This window comes from Parus major, chromosome 18 (genome assembly GCF_001522545.3).
Source record: "Parus major isolate Abel chromosome 18, Parus_major1.1, whole genome shotgun sequence".
Classification (NCBI taxonomy): Eukaryota; Metazoa; Chordata; class Aves; order Passeriformes; family Paridae; genus Parus; species Parus major.
Window position 1 is genome coordinate 8,155,823 of NC_031786.1, and position 19,679 is coordinate 8,175,501.

The following is a 19,679-nucleotide window of genomic DNA, read 5'->3' on the forward strand; positions in this document are numbered from 1 at the left end:
CTTGTCACCCATACCTGAGTCAAAGGGTTAAAATGCTTTTTCCAGCTAAATTTTCCTGAGTCTATAGGCTCCATCAGCACTAACCCACATTTGCTGGCTGATTTCTTCAGTTTTGCATATAACCAAAAGTGTTCTTGATGAGCCTTCCCTTTCCCAGGCACCCAGCCCAGGCCACTCCATCCAGACCTGGCCCCTGAGTCATTTCAGACTCTCTTTGTACCTTCCCTCTTGGGTTTTCTCTGCTTCTGAGCTGCTGCCCTTGCTCAGCTGCCTCCATCCCTGTTCCACAAACTCTGACACTAAAGCTGCAGCCCTGCTTCCCACCTGAGGCTGCTTTGCTGCAATTCCTGTCATTTATCCCATGGATGGGGCTGGGGACATCACCAACACCCTGACACCCTTCTCACTGCTGCAGGTCCCATCCCAGCCTCAAACTGCACTTCCCACCTCTCCTTGAAAATCCCTTCCCTCTCCAGAGGCTGAGACAGAAAAAGTGCAAAGGCAACAGAATTAGCCCAGAGCAATTCTGTCTGCGACTCTGGGGGTGAAAATATCAGTTTTTCTGCTCTCCAGGGAAGTTCTGAGACAACTCTGCATCTTCAGAGTGCTCCAACCCTCTTGGGCAGCCAAATCCCCAGTTATTCCCTGACACTCTGGAGCTGAATTCCCAGCAGATCATTCACCATGCTTGGGTTAACTGAGTGCTGATTCTCTGCCCCTCTACACAGGTACAGTGTGTGTCATCTTCTTCAGCAAGGTGTTACTTCTTTTTTTAAAAAATTGTTTACACCAAGCCCAAAAAAACCACCTCCACTACTGTTTCTTTTCACAGCTTTTTTATTTTCTTCACCATTGTGGTTATGTTTGCACAGCAGTGTTGCTACAGAGAGCTGATCTCAAATGTCACTTTGCTCATTGTGAACCTCCCTGTGCTGCCTCTCAGGGGTTTTGCCCCTTTCTGACTAAACCTGCACCTTGTTCCAAAACTGAAAATGTGATGAAAGCTGGCTGACTATAGTTCCTAGATTGGTACCTAATTTTTTGGTTCTTCCCCAGCTCTTCACCCACCCCTGAGCTGGGCTTTTCCAGAGCCAAAGGCAGAATTGGTCCCAGCACCAAGTCTAGCAAAATTCAAGAAAAGTCTGGGCAACGAGACATTGAATACACAGGGTCTGAAGGGTTCTTTTCTATTTTCTTCAGTGCCTGGTTTTAAAAAGAAAATCCTCACTTGCAGATTTTGTAATTAAAGTGGAAAACAGTTATTATGTTGTCTAGTGGGATGCTGTTAGGAGCAGTTTATACAGAATTTTCAAAAAGCCTTGAATCACTATTAAAAAAACCCAAAACACGACAAACCACTGAAAGAAACATCCATTTATTTGCAAGAGATATTAAACAGGTTTTAATATATGTATGAAAATATGGAGGAACTGTACAAAACCCCAAGACAAACACAATTTATCCAGGTCTGGCCATGTGAAGACAGCAATTTGCTCACAAGGTGAACCTGCACCATCCCCACAAGTGAGGGGATTTCTCCCTCAGGTCTGGGGGCAGCATTTCATGAGCGATGTCTGGAGGGAAATGGGCTCTCCTGAGGGGCAGAGTTGTCTTGGCAAGCTGGGATCTTGCCAGAGCTCAGCTCTGGAGAGGAATTACCCTCTGTGCCTGGCTCTGCTCCAGCCATGCACTCATCAAAGACAAACTGACCCTAATCCCTCAAAAAAAACAATAAAACAATTGCATCAATAGAGAGAAACTCCAGTCTCAGCCTGTCCTCAGCAGCCAGAGGCCACCCCATCAGCCCTGCCCTGAAACAATTCAACATTCCTTTCTGGAAGATTGTTGACTTTCCACAGCGGCCCCAAACCAAAACACCCCTGGGGGAGGCCAAGCCCTTCCTTGGCCCAGCTCCCCACCTGTTCTAGAAGCTGTTACTAAACCAAATTTAGCCTCTTCTTGCCTGATGTGAGTTTTGATAAATCCATTTTATTGGGATTTTAAGAGAGATGGGACTACTGGGAGACATCTTAAAGCATGGTTTATTACTCTTTTTTTACAGTTTCATGAAGGAGTGAGAATGTTTTTACTGTGTTTGCTAGATTTTTGTGGTCAATGGTCACAAGACCACTGGGTCTAAATAACCTCTTTTAAAGGTTAATTAGCAAAAAAATCACTACTACAAAAGAATGTTTCTACTTTCACACTAATGGTTAATAATTTTGTTTTAGATGTCTTTGCTGCAGTGAGGAGATTCTAAATCTTAAAGTTCTTATTATTTTTATAACTACTCCTGTAGCTTAACTTTAAAACTTTTTACTACCTAGCTTACTGTCCTTCTATTTAAATTACAAACTTACATTCTTGCCTATGGTCCCTAAATCCCAAAGTGTTTTCTAAGGTCTGAAGTTGAACTTTTTATTCATTTCTGTGTTTGGGCCTGCACTCACAAGATTTTAAGAATTTTCTGTGCTTGGAATTTGCACACCTTTGATAAGGAGGGGTTTTAATCAGCCCCAGCCAGAGTGGAGTGCAGGCATTGGCTTTACCCTGGATTATTTCACCTTGTGTTGTACAGTGTGGAGTCACTGGGCTGGAGGAACACGTCCTGCTGGGACAACACCAGCACATCACAAACACCTCTGCTGTCCCTGAGCCAGCAGCACCCAGCCTGAGTCACTTTGTCCATCAGCCACATCTCCATCAGTCCTGTGAGCAGCTCTGACAGAGGCAGCAAACTAAAATCCAGAGCCAATGCTGTTTTCCTGGGTCTGTCATGACCTTGGAGCAGCTGAGCCCACGTGGATCCAGCATTTCACCCCGCCACATCCCTGAGGTTTCATCAAAATGGATTTCCCTGCTGTAACTCGAGTAGTTTGAGCTCTTGGGCAGACCCCAAGGACCCCTGAGAGGTTTGGAATCCATGTGGATCCATTGCCAAGCATTGAACAGACCTGGGTGTTCTTCCTGAGCAAAGCTGAGAACCAGACCTCCCCATCCATCCCACCTTCCCAGAACGGGTTATTTAGCAAAGAAACAAGCTCATAAATTTCATTTAGCCCCAAAATTCTGCTTTTTCACCCTGAACTGCACACACATGTCCAGGGTACCTGCATTTTGCTACATTTTCTGCACATTACAAAAAAGAAAAAAATATATAAAAAAGTAGAAACAGCCTTGGAAATGAGGTTTTCTTTCCTCTGAAGAAGGTAGGTGGTAGGAATTTCGGTTCAGGTGGTTAAAGCAGCTCTCAGAGCTGCCTGTGAGGAAATGGTTGATGCACACATGGTCCCAGCTGGCAGATGTTTATTCACCTCTGGAATAGGTGTTGGTTCTGACCAGTGTGCTCCGTCTGGAGTTGTAGGACATGTCTTCATACACCACATTGGTCTTTTTCTTCTGGAAATATTTCTTCACCTGCAAAGCAAAAAAAACAGCCATTCAAACAGCCTGGAAAGACCCCAACAAGGAGTCATTTTCCATCTTAGGAATCCATCTACATCATCTGTTGGAAGAGGAAACACACTTTTAAAATTCCTCTCACGACCCAGTGAGGTCTTAGAGAACCAAATGGGAATTATCAGTTTATTTATTTAACTTTCTTTTATGACTCTGATGCAATTTCACAAAAAGTGCCTTCAAGAGTTGGATGTAACTGTAGCTTTGACATTAATAAATAACAATAATAAATAAGGCTGTTTCTTGCACTGTTACTGGTAGCACAGGACACCAGGTCCCACTGGGCTTTGACAGAATGATGTTACACTACTGGTTTTTAGCAGTGCTGGATCCACATTTGGAGGGATGAGACAGGAGCCTGTGAATCATGCACTTAATTTTCAGTAATCTTTATGGAGCAGAAGGATCTATCAGAGACAATTTCTGGGCACTTTCTGCAGTATATGTATAGAAATAATCCCAGTGAAGGAAAAAAATTATTTTTTTTTTTTTTCTGGAAAGGGGCAAAGCATTTTCTCCCAGCACTACTTTCAGACATCAGGTTATATTAGGAGTTTTTTGTTGCTCTTGTGTTCCCCTCCAGACATTTTCTTACATCTCTTACAAACTTGCTATGTACAGCTCCAGTCCCAATTCACAAAAAAAAATTAAAAAGCAAGAAAAGCAGAACAAAGAGGGGCTTTGTTGAGGGATGTACACACACAACACATGGCTGTGTCAAGCACACAGCTCACTCGAGGTTTGTTATCAAAAGACAAACAATATCTCATTTACAAAGGGTCACAGAAATATAGGACACTGTTAGCTGCCAAAAGTCAACAGCTGGAAGATATTAAACAAGGGCAAATAGGAGAGCAATAGGAAGCCACAATTCCTTAGGTTTATCAGATGTTTGCTTGACTCAGTGTTATTAAAAATGATCTCAGTTTGCTGCTCCTGGCCCAGTACTCACATCCACACAGTACAAGGTGCAGCACACCAGGGCACAGAACAGCAGAGCCACCACGATGAGAAGAGCATACATATCCCAGGAGCTCTTCTCACATGCCTGCTCCACTCCTGCATTGAAAATCACACCACTATCATTATAAATACGAACAGACAGAGCTTTTATTCTGAAAAAAAAAACAAACTTCACAGGTTAACCAAAAATTCAGGTACCAACAGCTAAGGAGACAGGTTTATCGTCCATCAGTGTTCCCAAGGGCATTCCCTTTGCTCCTCCAGAGACTGGGAGTGGTTGTAGCTGGGTCAGCAAGGAGCAAAGGCAGCTTCAACACCACTGATAGGAGCCACACCCTCCTAATGGGAGAAGAAAAGTTTTCCTGCAGTGTTGCTGCAACCCTGAGGGCTCTGAATTATCCAAGAGCCAGCCTGGTGGGAGCTACAGCCAGAAGCAGGAGGATGCTGTGGTATGAAATGCACTGAGCAGAATAATGCTGGTGGAAAGGGTCTCAACTCTCTAAAATCTCAATTAATCCATATATGAATAACGCACTAATTAATAATTATCATTATTTATTATTTATAATTATGATAATAGTTACAATAATAAATTATAATAAATTAATAATCACACCTCTGCTTCTCTGGGCTACTGTTACTTCCCCCACCTCACTTTACTGAGTCCTGGCCCCATTTGTGGGTGGTGGCACAGAACAGGACCACAGTTGCCTTTGCAGACTTCAGGAAAATCCTTTGTCTTAGGGCCTTTATAAACCTTATTTTACAAAGGCCTCAGCAAAGCTCAGTGCACGGGGATAAATTACACCAACAGGACCAAGATCAAACACTCTCTTGCTGGTTCTGATTTGAGCTTAGCAAAAGGGTACAGCACCAACCTGCAGAAAAACAAAAACCTCATCTTTGGAGCACAGAAAGGAGAAAACTCATCTTTGGAACACAGAAAAATCAAACCCCCTCTTTGGGTCACAGGAAAATCAAACCCCCTCTTTGGGACACAGGAAAATCAAACCCCCTCTTTGGGACACAGGAAAATCAAACCCCCTCTTTGGGACACAGGAAAATCAAATTCCCTGCTTTGGGACACAGGAAAATCAAATCCCCCTTTGGGACACAGGAAAATCAAACCCCCTCTTTGCAGCACACGCTCACAGAGTGCTCAGTGTGTAACAAGGGTATGTGAGAACATCTCTGCTCTGCTCTGTGGTGCTTGAAGCAAATGCCCAAGGACTTGTTTTGTGCTCCCCAGTGTGATCTGTTTTTAAACACAAGGCTTGCTAGAGGGAATGATTTCTAAAAGCCGTTTATGTCACGCTAAGGTCAAAGAATTGGTGCTGAAGGTACTTATTCATATTCTAAAACTGACTGATTGCACACAGTGAAGTGTTTGTTACCTTGTTTTGACCTTTTTTTCTCTTTCTAAGCTGCAGGATTATGGCAAGGTCTGAATTCCCCTCTGGTTGTAGGAGGCAGGTGGAAGCACAGACTGTTTCTGTGTCCATGTTCAGCAGGGCTGAGCTCACTCTCCAAACTTCCCTGTCCTGACTGAAGTTCCCAAAGCTTTCTGTCCACAGCATAACAAGAGATATTTGTGATGAAACAAGCCCAAGGCTCGTACCTTTAACCAGCAGCATGGTGCCAGTGGCTGAGAGCAGAGGGGAATCCTGGGGCCCCTGAGCACAGATGTAATTATCACTGTCCTTTTCCTGTAGGTTGTGTAGAGTTATCACAGTTCTGTTCCCTTCCCTTGAGTACTCCAAGCGGTTCCCAAAGGCAGGAGAGACCTCTGAGCTGTTCAGATTTGGCACAGACAGAACAGTGGCAGGCTGCACGTGAATCCTGAGCAGGTAGAACTCCTCCTCTCCAGGTGAGCTTTTCAGCACACAGGTGATGCTGACAGACCGCCCTTGCTCAGGGTTGGCGAAGAGCGGTGACTGCTCCAGAGCCCTGCTGGATCTAGCTGAAAACAGAGACATTAGTGGTTACCACATCTTAACACAGCACATTTTAACTGGGGAGCAAGGGCACAGAGCAGACAGAAAGAGCAGACCACAGGAATGTGGATAAAATGAATTTTTAAGCATGCTTTCCAAAGGCTTTGGGAAGAAGGGTGTATTTTAGTACACCCTGGCACATCTTCCTGCCTCAGGATCTGAATGTAGGACTGACCAACAGGTTTAGCTGCTTGTAAAGGGCCTGCATTGACCTAAAAAATATAAATACTGACCTCCTCAAAGGGAATACAGCCTGATCAGCACAGCCTGAGGCCATGTATCATTGCCTGCTTTCTCAAGTGAGATGAAACCACAGAGGGATCTGGGGATTATTGCTCTGGGTCAGATCACACAGTGTGTGTCCCATCAGTGTTGAAAATGGACTGTGAGAATGGAGTGGTTATTAATAATTCACTGTCCAGCCAGGAACACATTCCACTGAGTTCCTCTGAGGACAGGACTTGTTCCTTTTAACATTATTATTATTATTATTAAGTGGATAAGAGAGTGAGGACAGAATTTATCATGCTTTTAAAGGGAAGTCTGTAAGCATTTCAGAGAAGAGGATCAGGGTCAAGCAGAGATATAAAGCAGTTTAATAAAATAATTTAGAGAGACAATACACAATAAATAAGATGTGATACATTTGAGAAAACACAGCCAAGAAGTTTGAAAGGAGAAGCACAAGGGAGGAGCTGATAATGCTTCATGGATATAAATTACTATTGCTGATCAGCAATTAATTAGGTTTCACATGCCTTGGGGACAGGGAAGGAAAGCATTGGAAAAGATGTTTCAGGTTAGAGGGTCTCATTGGAAGGACAGGTACATGGATGAATAAACTGCCAAATAATAGTCTGGAATCAACCTTATGGTAATGGAAAAGAAAATAAAAATAAAGACACAAAAATTGTTCCCCCAACCAGAAACACCTGCCAAAAGAGGCACTTCTGCCCATTCAACAACTCCTCACTAACAAGAGAAAAAAACCTTTAGTCACTCAGGCCCAACTTGCAGACTCTGCCTAACACCAGCTTCCCAATTATTACCAATTTGTCATTTAAGATGAATTAATAAAAACAAAAGAGATTTGCAAAAACAACTGCTACAAAAAAAAAAACCCTCTTTGCTCTGCTAGTAGTTTAAAAAGGTTTGACAGGTTGTTTTGGAAAGAGCTGTGGTACCTCACTGTTTCCAAACTGCTGCAGCAACCCGTGACTCATGTGAAAATCTGTAGTTGGAATTAATGAGTCACAAATGAATATTTTAGGATGATTTGGGGGATTTTTGCTACCATACTATCTCATGTGTTTTCTTCCTTGTTTCAGGGAGCAAACCCACACATTCCTTCAAATCTGTACATGACCTGAGCAGACACAGAAAACATTTTGTCAGACTCCCATTGTGTCTTCTTCCAATCTTTGATTTAAAATACAGATCTGTATTTACTGATTCGTGACATAAAAGGTGGAATTGCAATACCTTTGACCACTACAATGGTTGTCTTCACATGTAGGTCTTTGTGATGGTCATTGATTTTAACAATCTGAGAGCACAGGTAAATTTTGGAATCGGATTGCTGTAACCTGTGCAGGGTTATCCTGAGATTCTCCCCTTCCTTTGAGTAATTGATGCGATTAGCAAAGTCAGGATTGATATTTGGAGGTTTATCCTTGGGAAAATATATCACATTGAGATTCTGTCTGATAGCTGTCAAGTACATCCCCACTTGATTTTGTGAACCATTCATTGGGCAAGTTATGCTGACGGAGTCTCCTTCCCAAGCACTGATAACGTCTGCTGACTGTTCATTTCCTCCACCTAAAAATAAGAAATGCAATTGAAATTGTAATATCAGAGTTCCCCTCGGTCTGTTCACATCAAAGAACTTTTCAAAACCAATTCCTCCATGAGCAGAACTGCTCTGTGAGGCTGGACCTCAGTCTCCCTGTGCTGGATATGTCATTTCTTGGCACCTGCAGTGCCTTTCATGCCCACTGACCTGAGCAACTCAGCACCTTCCCAAGCTCCAGAGGCCTTGGCCAAAAAGTGGCTGCTGTCACTCACAGAGAGAATGGAGATATTTCTGTAGATTCCCAGGAAAATCCTCTTAGTTCTCAAAATACAAACTGCACTAAAATTACCCTGGTAATTGGTTTCAGGTCTAAACCAGGAATTTAAAAGTAAGAAAAAGTGGCAGAAAAGGGAAGAAAACACACTTGTGTTTTTAAAGTGGCATTTAATAACATCAGGGAACTGGATAATGCAGATTCTCTGATTCAGTACAGGAAAAGGGTTGCAGAAGGTGTAAGTTCAATCTCTTTTAAGAAACAAAGGCATGCAAAAGTAGAATGAGACCCTTGGAGTTCTGGAATGGCCCCAATATCCAAAGAAATTGAACAGGGAGTACTTGTGCAATGAACAGCGAGGAATAGAGAGATCAGATGGGAAACACCTGAAAGAAACTACACCAAAAGCAAGGGATGAAAAATTAAATAGAGAGCATTGCATTGTCTAAGACAAATATAGAAAAGCTGGAAAAAAAGGAAAGGAAATATTGAAATGTAAGAAATGTAAGAGCATGGATGTTGTACGTACCATTCTGGGCAGGGAAGCACAGGAGGAGCAGAAGAGAGAAGAATGCATTTGGGAGACACGACATCCACAGCATTTTCAAAGGTCTTTTTAGTTGTTCCCTCAATCAGACCAATGAGTTAAAGTGCCAAGGAAAGGGTCATAAGCTGTTCTTACGTGGCTGTTGCCTGCCAGCTGCTTGAGCTATCTGCTGAAACAGAGCTTTGCTTCTGCCTTTGTATCACAATGATTGTGATAGAAGGGGAAGAGCCATTTCTCTGGGAGGGGCATCTTGGGGTTCTTCACACTTAAACCAGCCCTGGTTTCCTGCTCCTGCGCAACCCCCAGCCCGCAGCAGAAAGTTGTCTATGGGGAGACAACTTTGTTGTCTGTCTACCTGCCCTCTGAAGACAACTGAGAAAAGGGAGGCTCAAATTTGCTCCTCACAGTGACACAGTCAGGCAGTTGTCCCCCATTTGTGGTTCCCCTGGAAATTCAGAGGCTTGGTACAATCAGTTCAGTTTGTCAAGACTCCCACGGGCTTAGATTGGTGGCTGCAGATGCAAAAGTCTTGTCTTCATTAAGAGAAAGGAGATGAGAGATGCTCCACTACTTCAGGAAAACCCTCAGTTATTATACCAGCACTGCAGATTTGATCTGCATCTTGGCAGATGTGAATAATTCCCAAGCAGGAAGAGCTGGAGCTCCTTCAGCCACTCACACCCAGCTCCCCCCAGGGCAGCCCTGACCCACAAACCAGCCCACCTGACATCACCAGCAGGAGAAAGAGGATTTGACAGGAAATCTGTAGAACCCTAACAAGGTCTTTTGATCTTGTTGCTAAAAGGATCTATTTGAGAAAGCATTACCTGAAACTTTCAGGCTTTTCCATCTCCCTTAACTTCATTGCAAAGCCAAGACAATAAATAATTCCAATCTTTACCAGGACAACAAAGCCTTTTCTGCCACTTCTCTCAAAGTGAGAATTAAACTTGCAACCCAGAACGCCAATTATATTCTCCATGTCTACCTAACAGGTAGAAAGAGCAGCAATTTCTAAGTGAAGAGGTTGGCTCTAAGACAGGAGAACTTAAAGAAGGCAGTGTGAGCACCTTGTTGGCATTTCTCCCAAGCCACAGCACCTGCACACAGACACAAAAAGTCAGTGCAAGGCACCTGTGAGCAATTCCCCTGCAGGGCAGGGAAATGCTCACTCCAGATGCTTTTGTGTCTCCCCAAGGGGAGGATTGAGCATTGGGGGATCAGCCCAGGACCCGTTGTTGCTTGGGGATCCTCCAAAAGAAGAACATGGGAGAGATCCCAGCTCAGAGAGGCCCCATTCAGAGGAAGGTTGTTGGTCCAGGAGAGCTCCAAGGGTCCCGTTTGTCACCGCTGTTTTGGGGTCACAAGAGATGGGCTTTAATCTCAACAGTTTCACCCTGGCCCTTCGGACCAGCCTTCTTTGGGCATGTGAGAACAGAGATGTTGTGCCATTCAGACAAGAAAAATCACTCCCAAGGCTGCTCCTAAAGAAAGCAGGAGCTCGTTGGGCAGCAGCAGTGCCCAGGAGCAGACAGTGCTTGTGACAAACCCCGGAGGAGCCGAGCCAGGGGCTGCTCATCAAGGCCAAGCATTTCTTAGATCAAAGTGTGGCCTGGAACACGGAGGATGCACCACCACACCATGAACAGACAGTGTTTAAGACAAAGTTTTATTGTTTCATTTCATTCAGCTGAAATGGAATAACAGCTGTTAAATTATGGCTTTTGGTGAGTCAGGTCTCTTAGTATCGTCTGTCATGTTTTTATTCCATAAGAAAAGTTAAATGATTGTTCAGGGCCCTTCTAACACAAACCATTCCATGATCCTATGATTAAAAACACCCACCTCCATGTGTATATTCAAGAGCAAAATGCACTTGCTGAGGACAAGCACTGTCGATTTTTAAAGCAAGTTCTCACTACTTTTCCTGAGCTGTAGCACCTTTGGTGTGCACCAGCACAACACAAAGGGGCAAAGTGGAACAGCTGGTAGGGAAATCCCCAAATACCACAATCTGCATAATCACCCATAGGAAGAAGAGATGTGAAGGACAGAGTGTGTGAGTGAGACATAAAGATCAGACTGGGATTTGTGTTTCCTGGCTGTTCTCACTGAGGTGCCCATTTAACTTTTCCTCTCAAAACACGTCCAGCTCTCTGGCCTCAACTGCTGGTACAGAGTAGAAATTAAATCTGCACATCATTAACCTCATCAACACCTCAAGTCAGTGCAATTTCCAAAGAAAACCTTCCTCACTCCTTTTACACAGCTCTGCTCTGTCAAAAGCTTCCAGCGGTTTTGTTGAGGGGAAAAAATGGAAGTGCAATTGTGATAAGATGCCACATAAAGTGGAAAAGTATTTTTCCTCCTATTTCTTAGTTCATCCACAGTCTGGCCTTCTTACAGGCAACCTTAGTTTATTTGATTTATTGAGCTAACATAACATTCCTCATGATAAAACACAGCTGACAACTGAATCAAGACCACAAACTCAGTAAATACTAGCAGCATTGGAATACTTGGATTGTCAACCCTTCAGGAACATATGACTGAATTCCACCACATTAAAATTGAAAATTTGCATCATATCAGTTGAGATCTGAGTTAAAAGTGTGAGTGTAAAACCCTGACTGGGGAAAAAATCCCCTCCAACCCAAAAAAGTATCGGTCTCCTTTGCCAAAAAAAAAGGTAAATTTAAGTACAGAGGCCCTTCTATTTTTCTAAAAATTAATTATTAAAATTATTTGGATCTTTTACATTAAGAAATTTTCCTTTTAGATTGGATTGTAGCAAAGTTGAAGAGGGACACAATGTCCTCTATCATTTGGGATTTCCTGCTGGAAGTTCCAGCTCCAGGTTTATGGGCAACTAAACCATGAAAAAGTGGCAAACATTCACATTGCTTCAGAGATTTGCTTTTCCACTTGTGCTGCCACTGATTTTTGTTAAACAGTCCTGATTCTAAATTAGATCCAATGCAAAAGGTGAGGATTTATTCAAGTCAGGTGGGAATGGGGAATGATTTAAAGACACCAAGTACTCAGTGGGATTGCTGAGGGGTTGTATTCATCTCATGCTGTCTAAACTTGCCTCATTTGTCAGAAGATTGATACCAACCTTCATCCTGGGTGGAGAACAAAGGCTCAGTGACACAATGCCATTGCTGGGAGAGCTGGACACAGCCTCCCACCCAGCCCTGCACAGAACAAACACACACACACATCCTCAGCCTGTGGGTGGGGGCAAAAATCAAACATCTATTCAAAAACCCAAACTGCTCCAGCTCAACCAAGCAGCCAATTGTGCAAAAGGCTTTGGTGAATCCAGAGATGACCTGAGAATTAAAAAACATCCAGACACCTGCGTGCTGCTGTGGCATTACCAAGTGAAAGATGTTGTTCCACAGCAGTTCACACTTTGAGTGGTGTTGCAGTCCACAGCTGCAGGATCATGGCCAGGGAAACCAGAGTTTCTGGGAACCAGCAGAGACAGGCTGTTCTCTGTTCATGAAACCATTTTTTCAGCATGGGAACAAACTGTCATCCAGAGACAGAGAGCCCCGAAAAAAAGCAGGGTGAGGGGTTTTGAGGGACAGAACTATTGAGGGTCTCCACCTTTGAGGGTGGGGTCTAGGGCTAGGGACCACTACAAACACCAGGGAGAAACCCCCAGGGACTCAAACCCAATCAGAACTCCTGGGCCACTCCTCCCAAGAGGTCAGGGGTGTTGTAACTTCATCCAGGGCTCACACTGCCCATCCTCCAAAGCAGGAGGTCAGAATTCACAGTGGCCTGGCTTCCAGCCACGTCTCTCACGTAGACAAACGCATTTCTGAAACGAAATCTTTGCCTCCCTGAGGCACCTCACAACACAGTGGCACAGAGAATTCAGCTGGTTCCAGCCTGTGCTGCTGAGTCAGCCACACTCCCTGGGGCTCCTGCTGTCTGCAGCCAACACCAGGAGAGGATGGGGGCTCCTGCTGCTGCCTGTGCTGCTCCCAAAGGCCTGGAGCTGGACAAGAGTCACAGTGCTCGGGGAAGGTGTGGATGTGGTGAAGGTACATTTGTGAAAAAGGGAGTTTTTGTGAATACATGAGCAGGAGTTCTCATGGAAAATCAGTCTGTGTTCAGCTGGTGGCTGGACATTGTAAGAAAGGAGGAGGATGCTGCTGGCAAAGAGGTTTTCTCCCGTGCAGATGGTTATCAAAGATGTTCGAGGTTTCCTTCATTAGACGTCTGTCTGTATTGACTAAGAGCTGCAGAATTGGAAAAAAAAATAAATAAATCTGTGAGGCCATCAAAGAAACTGGTAGATTCCAGTCAGAATTATAAACAAAATGCCTGTATTTGTGAAGTCCTCCAGGCACCTCCCCTCTCCCATCTGCTACTGGGCCTTGCTCCACAAAGGGAGCAGCTTCATGCCATGAACGGGTTCAGGGCTCTGCTGTGACCCTGCCCTGGTGCTGTCACCCATCAGCCTCTGCCTTAGTGGGGCTCTAGGGCAGACCTGAGACGTCACTGGACATTGCACCCCAGGCCAGGACCTCAGGGCAGTCATTACTGGTAAATTTTTTACCCCTCACACCAATTTACTCATTAATCTATTGAAGTAACAACAACAGCGAGAGTTGTCCCTTTGCTGGGCTTTGCAAGCACTTGTGCAACTCCTCCTGAAACAAAATCACACTTGGAAATTTAATCCTTTGACTCTCAGAAAGAAACAAGCAGCATCAGTTTTTAAGGGATGGACTAGTTGGGTACCTGAGAGGAGTCTCAGCCTCAGGCACACACAAGGTGCCAAAATCCCTGGAGCCAAGTGGACACGGGATGAGGGGGAAAGCTGTATGGCAGGGTAGGAAGTGTCTGTAGAAATCTCCTCAGAACCCATCCTACCTCCCTCCATGCATCTTGGTTTGCAAAACAAACTTCCCCCTTGGATGAATTTAGGGAAATATTTGTTCTTAAATGAAAGCTGGCTCTGTAGAGGGCAGGGCTGAGAGAGGGGTCCACTCTGAGCCCAAGGCTGGATGTCCATCAGTGTCCTGGCTGGGACACAGCTCTGCCAGGGGAGCTGCACAGCAAAGCTCAGTCTGGGACTCCAAGGATCCCATGGAGGGAAGGCTGAGCCCTGTGATTCCTTGGCCCTGCCAGTGCTTACCCCTTGTTTCAGGAGAAAGCAGTGAGGAAATTCCTTCTTGTCAGGATGCAACACTGATAGCTCAGTTCCTTTCCTCAGGAGCAAGATTAACGAAAGAGAAACTGCTTTCACTGTTTGTTCTCCCTTATCTATATTCCATATTTACAGACAGTGAGGAGCTGTACACTGGGCTAACAAACTACAAAATGGAGGGACAAAAAATCTCTCCAAGGTCTTTTAAGTGCCAGCCCACCCAATAATGAAATACCAAGTTATTTTCACTTATAACCCAATAACCAAAAAGCTGTGTCCCACAAAAATTCTTCTATCCAATCACCTAATATTGCCCAAAAACCCTAGCAAAAGAAGATGAGGAAGAAGAAGAAGGAGAAAGGGACAACACCCTAAGTCCTCCATGTTGTCTCTCATTCACTAATACAGCTTAAACCCTAAACTCAAACTTTCTCACCCAGTGACTTAATGTAATTCTATCTAATTTACTCACATTCCCAGTTTCTCCACTTAGCTTTAGGAGCTTTCTCCATGGTCTCAGATAAAACTCAGTGTTCTCTTGAGTGTCTGAGCCTGTCAGCACAGATAAAGGAATATTTTCTGTGCCTCTGACTCCAACACTTGTGTGCTTGTTTTTCCTAACAAAGCCTCCGGATGGGCCCTGTCACGGGAGGAGAGTTCATTCCAGCTGTCAGCCCAGTGAAGGTCATTAAGAACTCCACGAGCAGCACAATGGGGATGAAATCCAGGAGGAAAACCCCTTATGCTTCTTCCACGTTCAGGTGTGGGGGACACAGAATTTGTCAGACTGTACCTTGGCCGCGCCGCCGCCGCAGGAAGTAATACGTGACAGCACATCCTGCACAAACGCCAACAAACAGGAATGAGAGCAAGATGCCAATGCTGGTCTTCTTGCTGCTGGTGAGAAGTTCAGGATTACCTGCAGAGTAGAAGAAAACAGAGCACCCAAGTGAAGCAAGCAGGCTTGCCAAGCCATGAGCTGCCTCATAAGCACCACACAAAGGAACTGGCCCCCTCTGATAAAGAGAAGGAACTGAGATGAATGAGAGAACCAAGAGCCTCTGGTGCATCACATCTTACAGAAGGTACCTGCCACAGAGCTCACTTTATCAACACTCAAAGCAAATTCTTGTCACCCCACCACAACAGATACCATCAATCTTATCCAAAATAACCAACAAGTGGTGTGAGACCCATCCTTGATGAAGTGTTCAGATAATGAAATCTACTTTGACTGGTTTCTAAAAACCTCTTTTGTCCATGAACTAAGGAAGATGACAGGGGTTTCTGCCATGAAAGAAATTTGAATATATAAATGTCACCTTTAGTTGACAAATATTCTCTTAGTCTGGAGGCACAGTCTCATTTAGCACTTACAGATACGGTCAGTTCTTGGGAACTTGTTACACTTCCCACCATGTACCCCCTTCCCTCAGCATCCCTCTGTCTGTCCCTGTATAATTACAGGAGCCTGAGCCTGGGAACATCTCTGTCCAGGACTGGGCATGTCCATTTGCCAAGGCAAAGCCTCTGAGACTGGATGGCTGCAGCATGTGTGGACTCAAGTTAAGGACGTACAGGACATCTCCCCACCCAGACTCTGTTCACATAAAGCTGTCTGGACAAACCCCTCTCAAAACCAAAGGCAAACAAGCACAAGAAGTTTTTAACCTAGAATTCCCTCACCAGGAGACTCAACTGGCAGTGTGATGAGTTTTGAATGTGACTTTTGAGTGTAGCACCTCAGGGTAGGGTTGTGTCTCCAGATATTTGTCTCTGCTTCACAGCAAATATTCTTCTCCTCAGTACTGATGTTACCTCTTCCATTTTCTGATAAATAGGAAAGGCAAAAAGTTTTGATTATTAATATGGATCATGGAGAAGATCTTCAGTGAAGGGCTAAAAATGTTGAAGAGGTTAATAGATTTAGAAAGAGGATTATGTTGTACAAAGAGTTGGAGATTGCTGTGATTGCTATGAATTGGAGATGTTTCATTCCCTAACAATCCAAACCAACCATTGTCATTAGATTTCCTTCTCATTAAAGCTGATGAGTTGAAGTAAAATGAAGTTAAATATTTGAAGAGGGTAGGAAAGTTTTCACATGCAATTAAGAATAACAAAACATATCTAAAAAACTTATCATTACCTTAATGCAATAAAAATATATTCAAAAATTTTGCAGCTGCCTCTTACCCAGAGGAACCAAAGAAGAGAACAAGCAAATCCAGTAGCTGAGTAAATCTCTAAGACCCTGGAGTTCATCTCCTACCAACCCTGCATGCCACTGTGCCATTATAGAGCTTATTCTTCTAAGAGAATCTGGAAAATTCCCTCCTACCTTCACCTATACATCCACCCTTTCCCCTCTCAAGGGATACAGGAATCCCTGTCTACAGCAATTTCCACCTTTCACTGTGAGTGTTTTAGTGTCACCAACATTTTACACAGAAGCATGTAGATATTTTGCAGTGGTGAGCATAAATACAGGAGAGAAATGGTTTGTGGTGGCCAGAAATTAAATTCAGAATTGTTGGGCTAAATAAAGGCACACAAAGGGGAGAACTCTTTGTTTTCTTCTTTCAGCAAGAAAATGAGAAAGGATGTTCTAACTCTAACAGGAGAGGTGATAAAAGCTGCTGTCAGAGAACCAACTACAGACAGAAATGTCACTGACTTGGATGGAGCTCAGCTAAGCCACACCTCTGCAAACTGGAGTTTTACCCTCATGGAACCACTTGCCCCATGCACTGACAGGGGTTTGAATCCCTGACTTTGTCAGTTTTGTGAGGAAGCTGGAAAGATGCTCCTGGGTGTTCACTGAATTGGACAGAAGAGCAGCACAGAGCAGCTCTCGAGGCTGGACCTGGATCTGGGTGTGCTCTGGTGGGATTCACACGTTGTTACATGGCACAGAATTTCACCATGGGAATAGCTGTTACCAAAAAAAGCCCTAAAATAAAATAATGTCTTTATAAATCAGAGTAATGTGTTTATCTGGATCTCTCCTAATGTAGTTTTAAGCAGTGTTTGACTTGAAAGAACTGAATTTACTTTTGTGAATTACTTTATGATTTTTTTCACAGAAGACCCCATTCATTCCAGTTTATTAACTCAAAAGCTTTGCTATCTGCCCAAATAAGTTCAGTTTCCTACCCAGAAAGAGGTTTTCCATCAGTTAATAACCAGGCTCCCAGCACTGCATACCTCCATAATTCAGAATGCCACAGGAGAGTCCTGCTCCCCCAGATTTCTGCCAGAAGACGCCATAAATTCCTTCAAGACAGGAATTTTCTTGCTCAAAGCAAACAGTCATGTGTGTTTCATTGGTCACCAGCTCAATTAGTACATCTGAAAATGTCTTGTTTTGTGTTTCAGCGATTATTTTAAAGTTTTTAAAATTATTTTCTCTAGACTTGCATGTGCAGCTCTTGTAGTCCTTACAGTGGTAGACTGTCACAGTTGTGCTGTCAGAGGAAGGGTCTTCTCTCCCTTCAGCAGGGTCAACAGTGGGCATGGCAATACCTAAATCAGAAAAAAACAAAGAAAAAACATGTCCAGAGGTTTTCTCCCTGGATGTTCAGTGGTAGGGAAGAGGATGGGTTTTGGTGGACAAGTTCAATCATGGCTTTGGAAACATTGTCTGCCAATGGGCAAATTTTATACAGTATTGGGGCCAGTTCCCAGGATAGTTTTTGGAGTAGAAACAGGATAGAATTCCTCCATTGCTTCCACTGTTTTTTTATCTGGGAAACTGGCAGTTTGGGAAGTAAGTTGAAAGATGTTTCTCTTGCTGAGCTCATCTGTCCTTGTCCTCTTTCCTTCCCTAGCTCCTTGGCACAATCCCACCAGGTGTGCCTCCAACACATGCCAGATCCCCAGGCCACTGAAGTTCAGAGCTGAGCTGCCCACTCTGGGTGTAGCATCCCAGGTTTCCTCCCTCTGACTCTCCTGGGAAAGAGTCAGTCCTTTGGGAGAGGACTCACTGCACCTGACAGACCCAAAGAGTCACCACTCCCAAAAGAGGTGATTGTGACAGCTCAAACACATCAACCTTAATTTCTCTTCTCACCTTAGAGGTTTTATGGTCTTGGTTTTAAGCACAGCTGAGCTTTCTCCTAACAGTTCAGAGGTTTTGAGCTATGGGAGTGCAGGAGAAGCACCAAGGTGAACCAGAAAGTTTCTGGGCACCACCCAGACTCACTTGGAGCAGCAAGAGCCAGGAGCAGGAAACCCAAGTGCAGGAGGTGGGGAGAGTCCATGGGGCTGCCCAGGGGGCTCAGCTGCAGCGGGGCTGGAGCTCTCCCAGACCCTCCAGAGTGCCAGGACAGGCTCAGCAGGCCTCAGTCTTCTCCCTGTTGGGAATTAAAGGCAGTGCTTAGCACCCAGCATCTCTGTTCTCTTTGTCCAGACAAAAAGATAACAGCTCGCAGAGGTGACAGCGATGGGAGCGAGGCACAGGAACCCTCACACTGCTCAGCTTCTACTGCACTCCACAAGGACCAAACTCAGCCCCTTCCACCTCTGGCTCAACCCCAGCAGTTGGAGACACGAGGTCCTTCTGCAGGGAGAGGAAAATCCCTCCTGAGGATTTCCATGTCCACGTCCTTCGGGCTCCTCCAGGCAGTGGCCCTGACTCACCCCGCAGGAGGAGCAGCAATTTGCTGTCACTTCCAAAACACACTAATTAAGGAAGATGGATTTTGCTGAATGAATATTTCACTTGGTCTAAAATGAGATATTGTCAAGTCAAATTCTATTTTTAGTTTAGGAGATCTGACGGGAAATATCTGTTCAAGTCAAATGAGCAAACAAACAGTAACTCGGTATTTATTTTCAAAACATCATTGGATTTAGTTAGAAGTTCATTTTAAACCATTTAAATAAAACTGTCACGACTTTGGCAAGTATTTTACTAAAACATATATCACAAAGTTGTGATGGTTTTATTTAAATGGTTTAAAATTAACTTAGCAAGTATTTAAAAATACTTGGCAAGTATTTTACTAAAACATGCATCACAAATAAGAAAAAAAAAATATAGAAAATTCACCTAACTTTCCTCACCAGAATAGCTCTGGAAAACACAAACTGCTTTGCTCCTGGGAGCTTTCCATCAAAACTTTCATTAAAACAACTTTTTTGCTGTCACTACCTGAGAAGTACCTTGAGGAAACTTCCAAATTAGTCATACACTAATTTCTAATTATACATCTGACAGAAGTTAATAAGTGTTAATCTCTCTAGATCTGCTGAGAGTTCTACCCCCTTTCCCAGAAACAGGTGATCCAGGAGAAACACAACCCACAGGACATGACTGTTCCACCTGCTGGCAGCTGCAGAACCAGCTCTTGAGACCAGCTGTAAAATTTCCTGTGGAATAAAACCTGGGACACCTCAGGCTCTGGACAGCCCTGAGCAGGATGAAAATCCAGGGAATTCTGGACAGAGCTGGGCCCCTGGAACTGCTGGAGAGG

General features: G+C 44.1%; 1 protein-coding gene across 6 annotated transcripts in view; it reads right to left on the reverse strand.

Annotated features, from left to right (window-relative positions):
- Positions 1–1,359: 1,359 nt before the first annotated feature.
- Positions 1,360–19,679, reverse strand: part of LOC107212576 — a 21,080-nt gene continuing 2,760 nt past the window's right edge. For 2 of the 6 annotated variants that reach the window (XM_015646022.2, XM_033518683.1), the window contains exons 2-10: positions 18,407–18,557; positions 17,410–17,727; positions 15,889–16,032; positions 14,996–15,121; positions 9,015–13,288; positions 7,899–8,237; positions 6,041–6,382; positions 4,412–4,518; positions 1,360–3,417 (exon numbers count right to left, since the gene is read on the reverse strand). In XM_015646022.2, coding sequence (XP_015501508.2) covers positions 3,307–3,417; positions 4,412–4,518; positions 6,041–6,382; positions 7,899–8,237; positions 9,015–9,087 — 972 coding nt within the window. In that variant the 5' untranslated portion in view covers positions 9,088–13,288; positions 14,996–15,121; positions 15,889–16,032; positions 17,410–17,727; positions 18,407–18,557 and the 3' untranslated portion in view covers positions 1,360–3,306. Of the gene's footprint in view, positions 3,418–4,411; positions 4,519–6,040; positions 6,383–7,898; positions 8,238–9,014; positions 13,289–14,190; positions 14,264–14,995; positions 15,122–15,888; positions 16,033–17,409; positions 17,728–18,274; positions 18,381–18,406; positions 18,558–19,679 lie in introns of those variants that run through there. The other 4 variants (XM_015646021.2, XM_033518685.1, XM_033518684.1 and 1 more) reach the window with 4 other exon arrangements.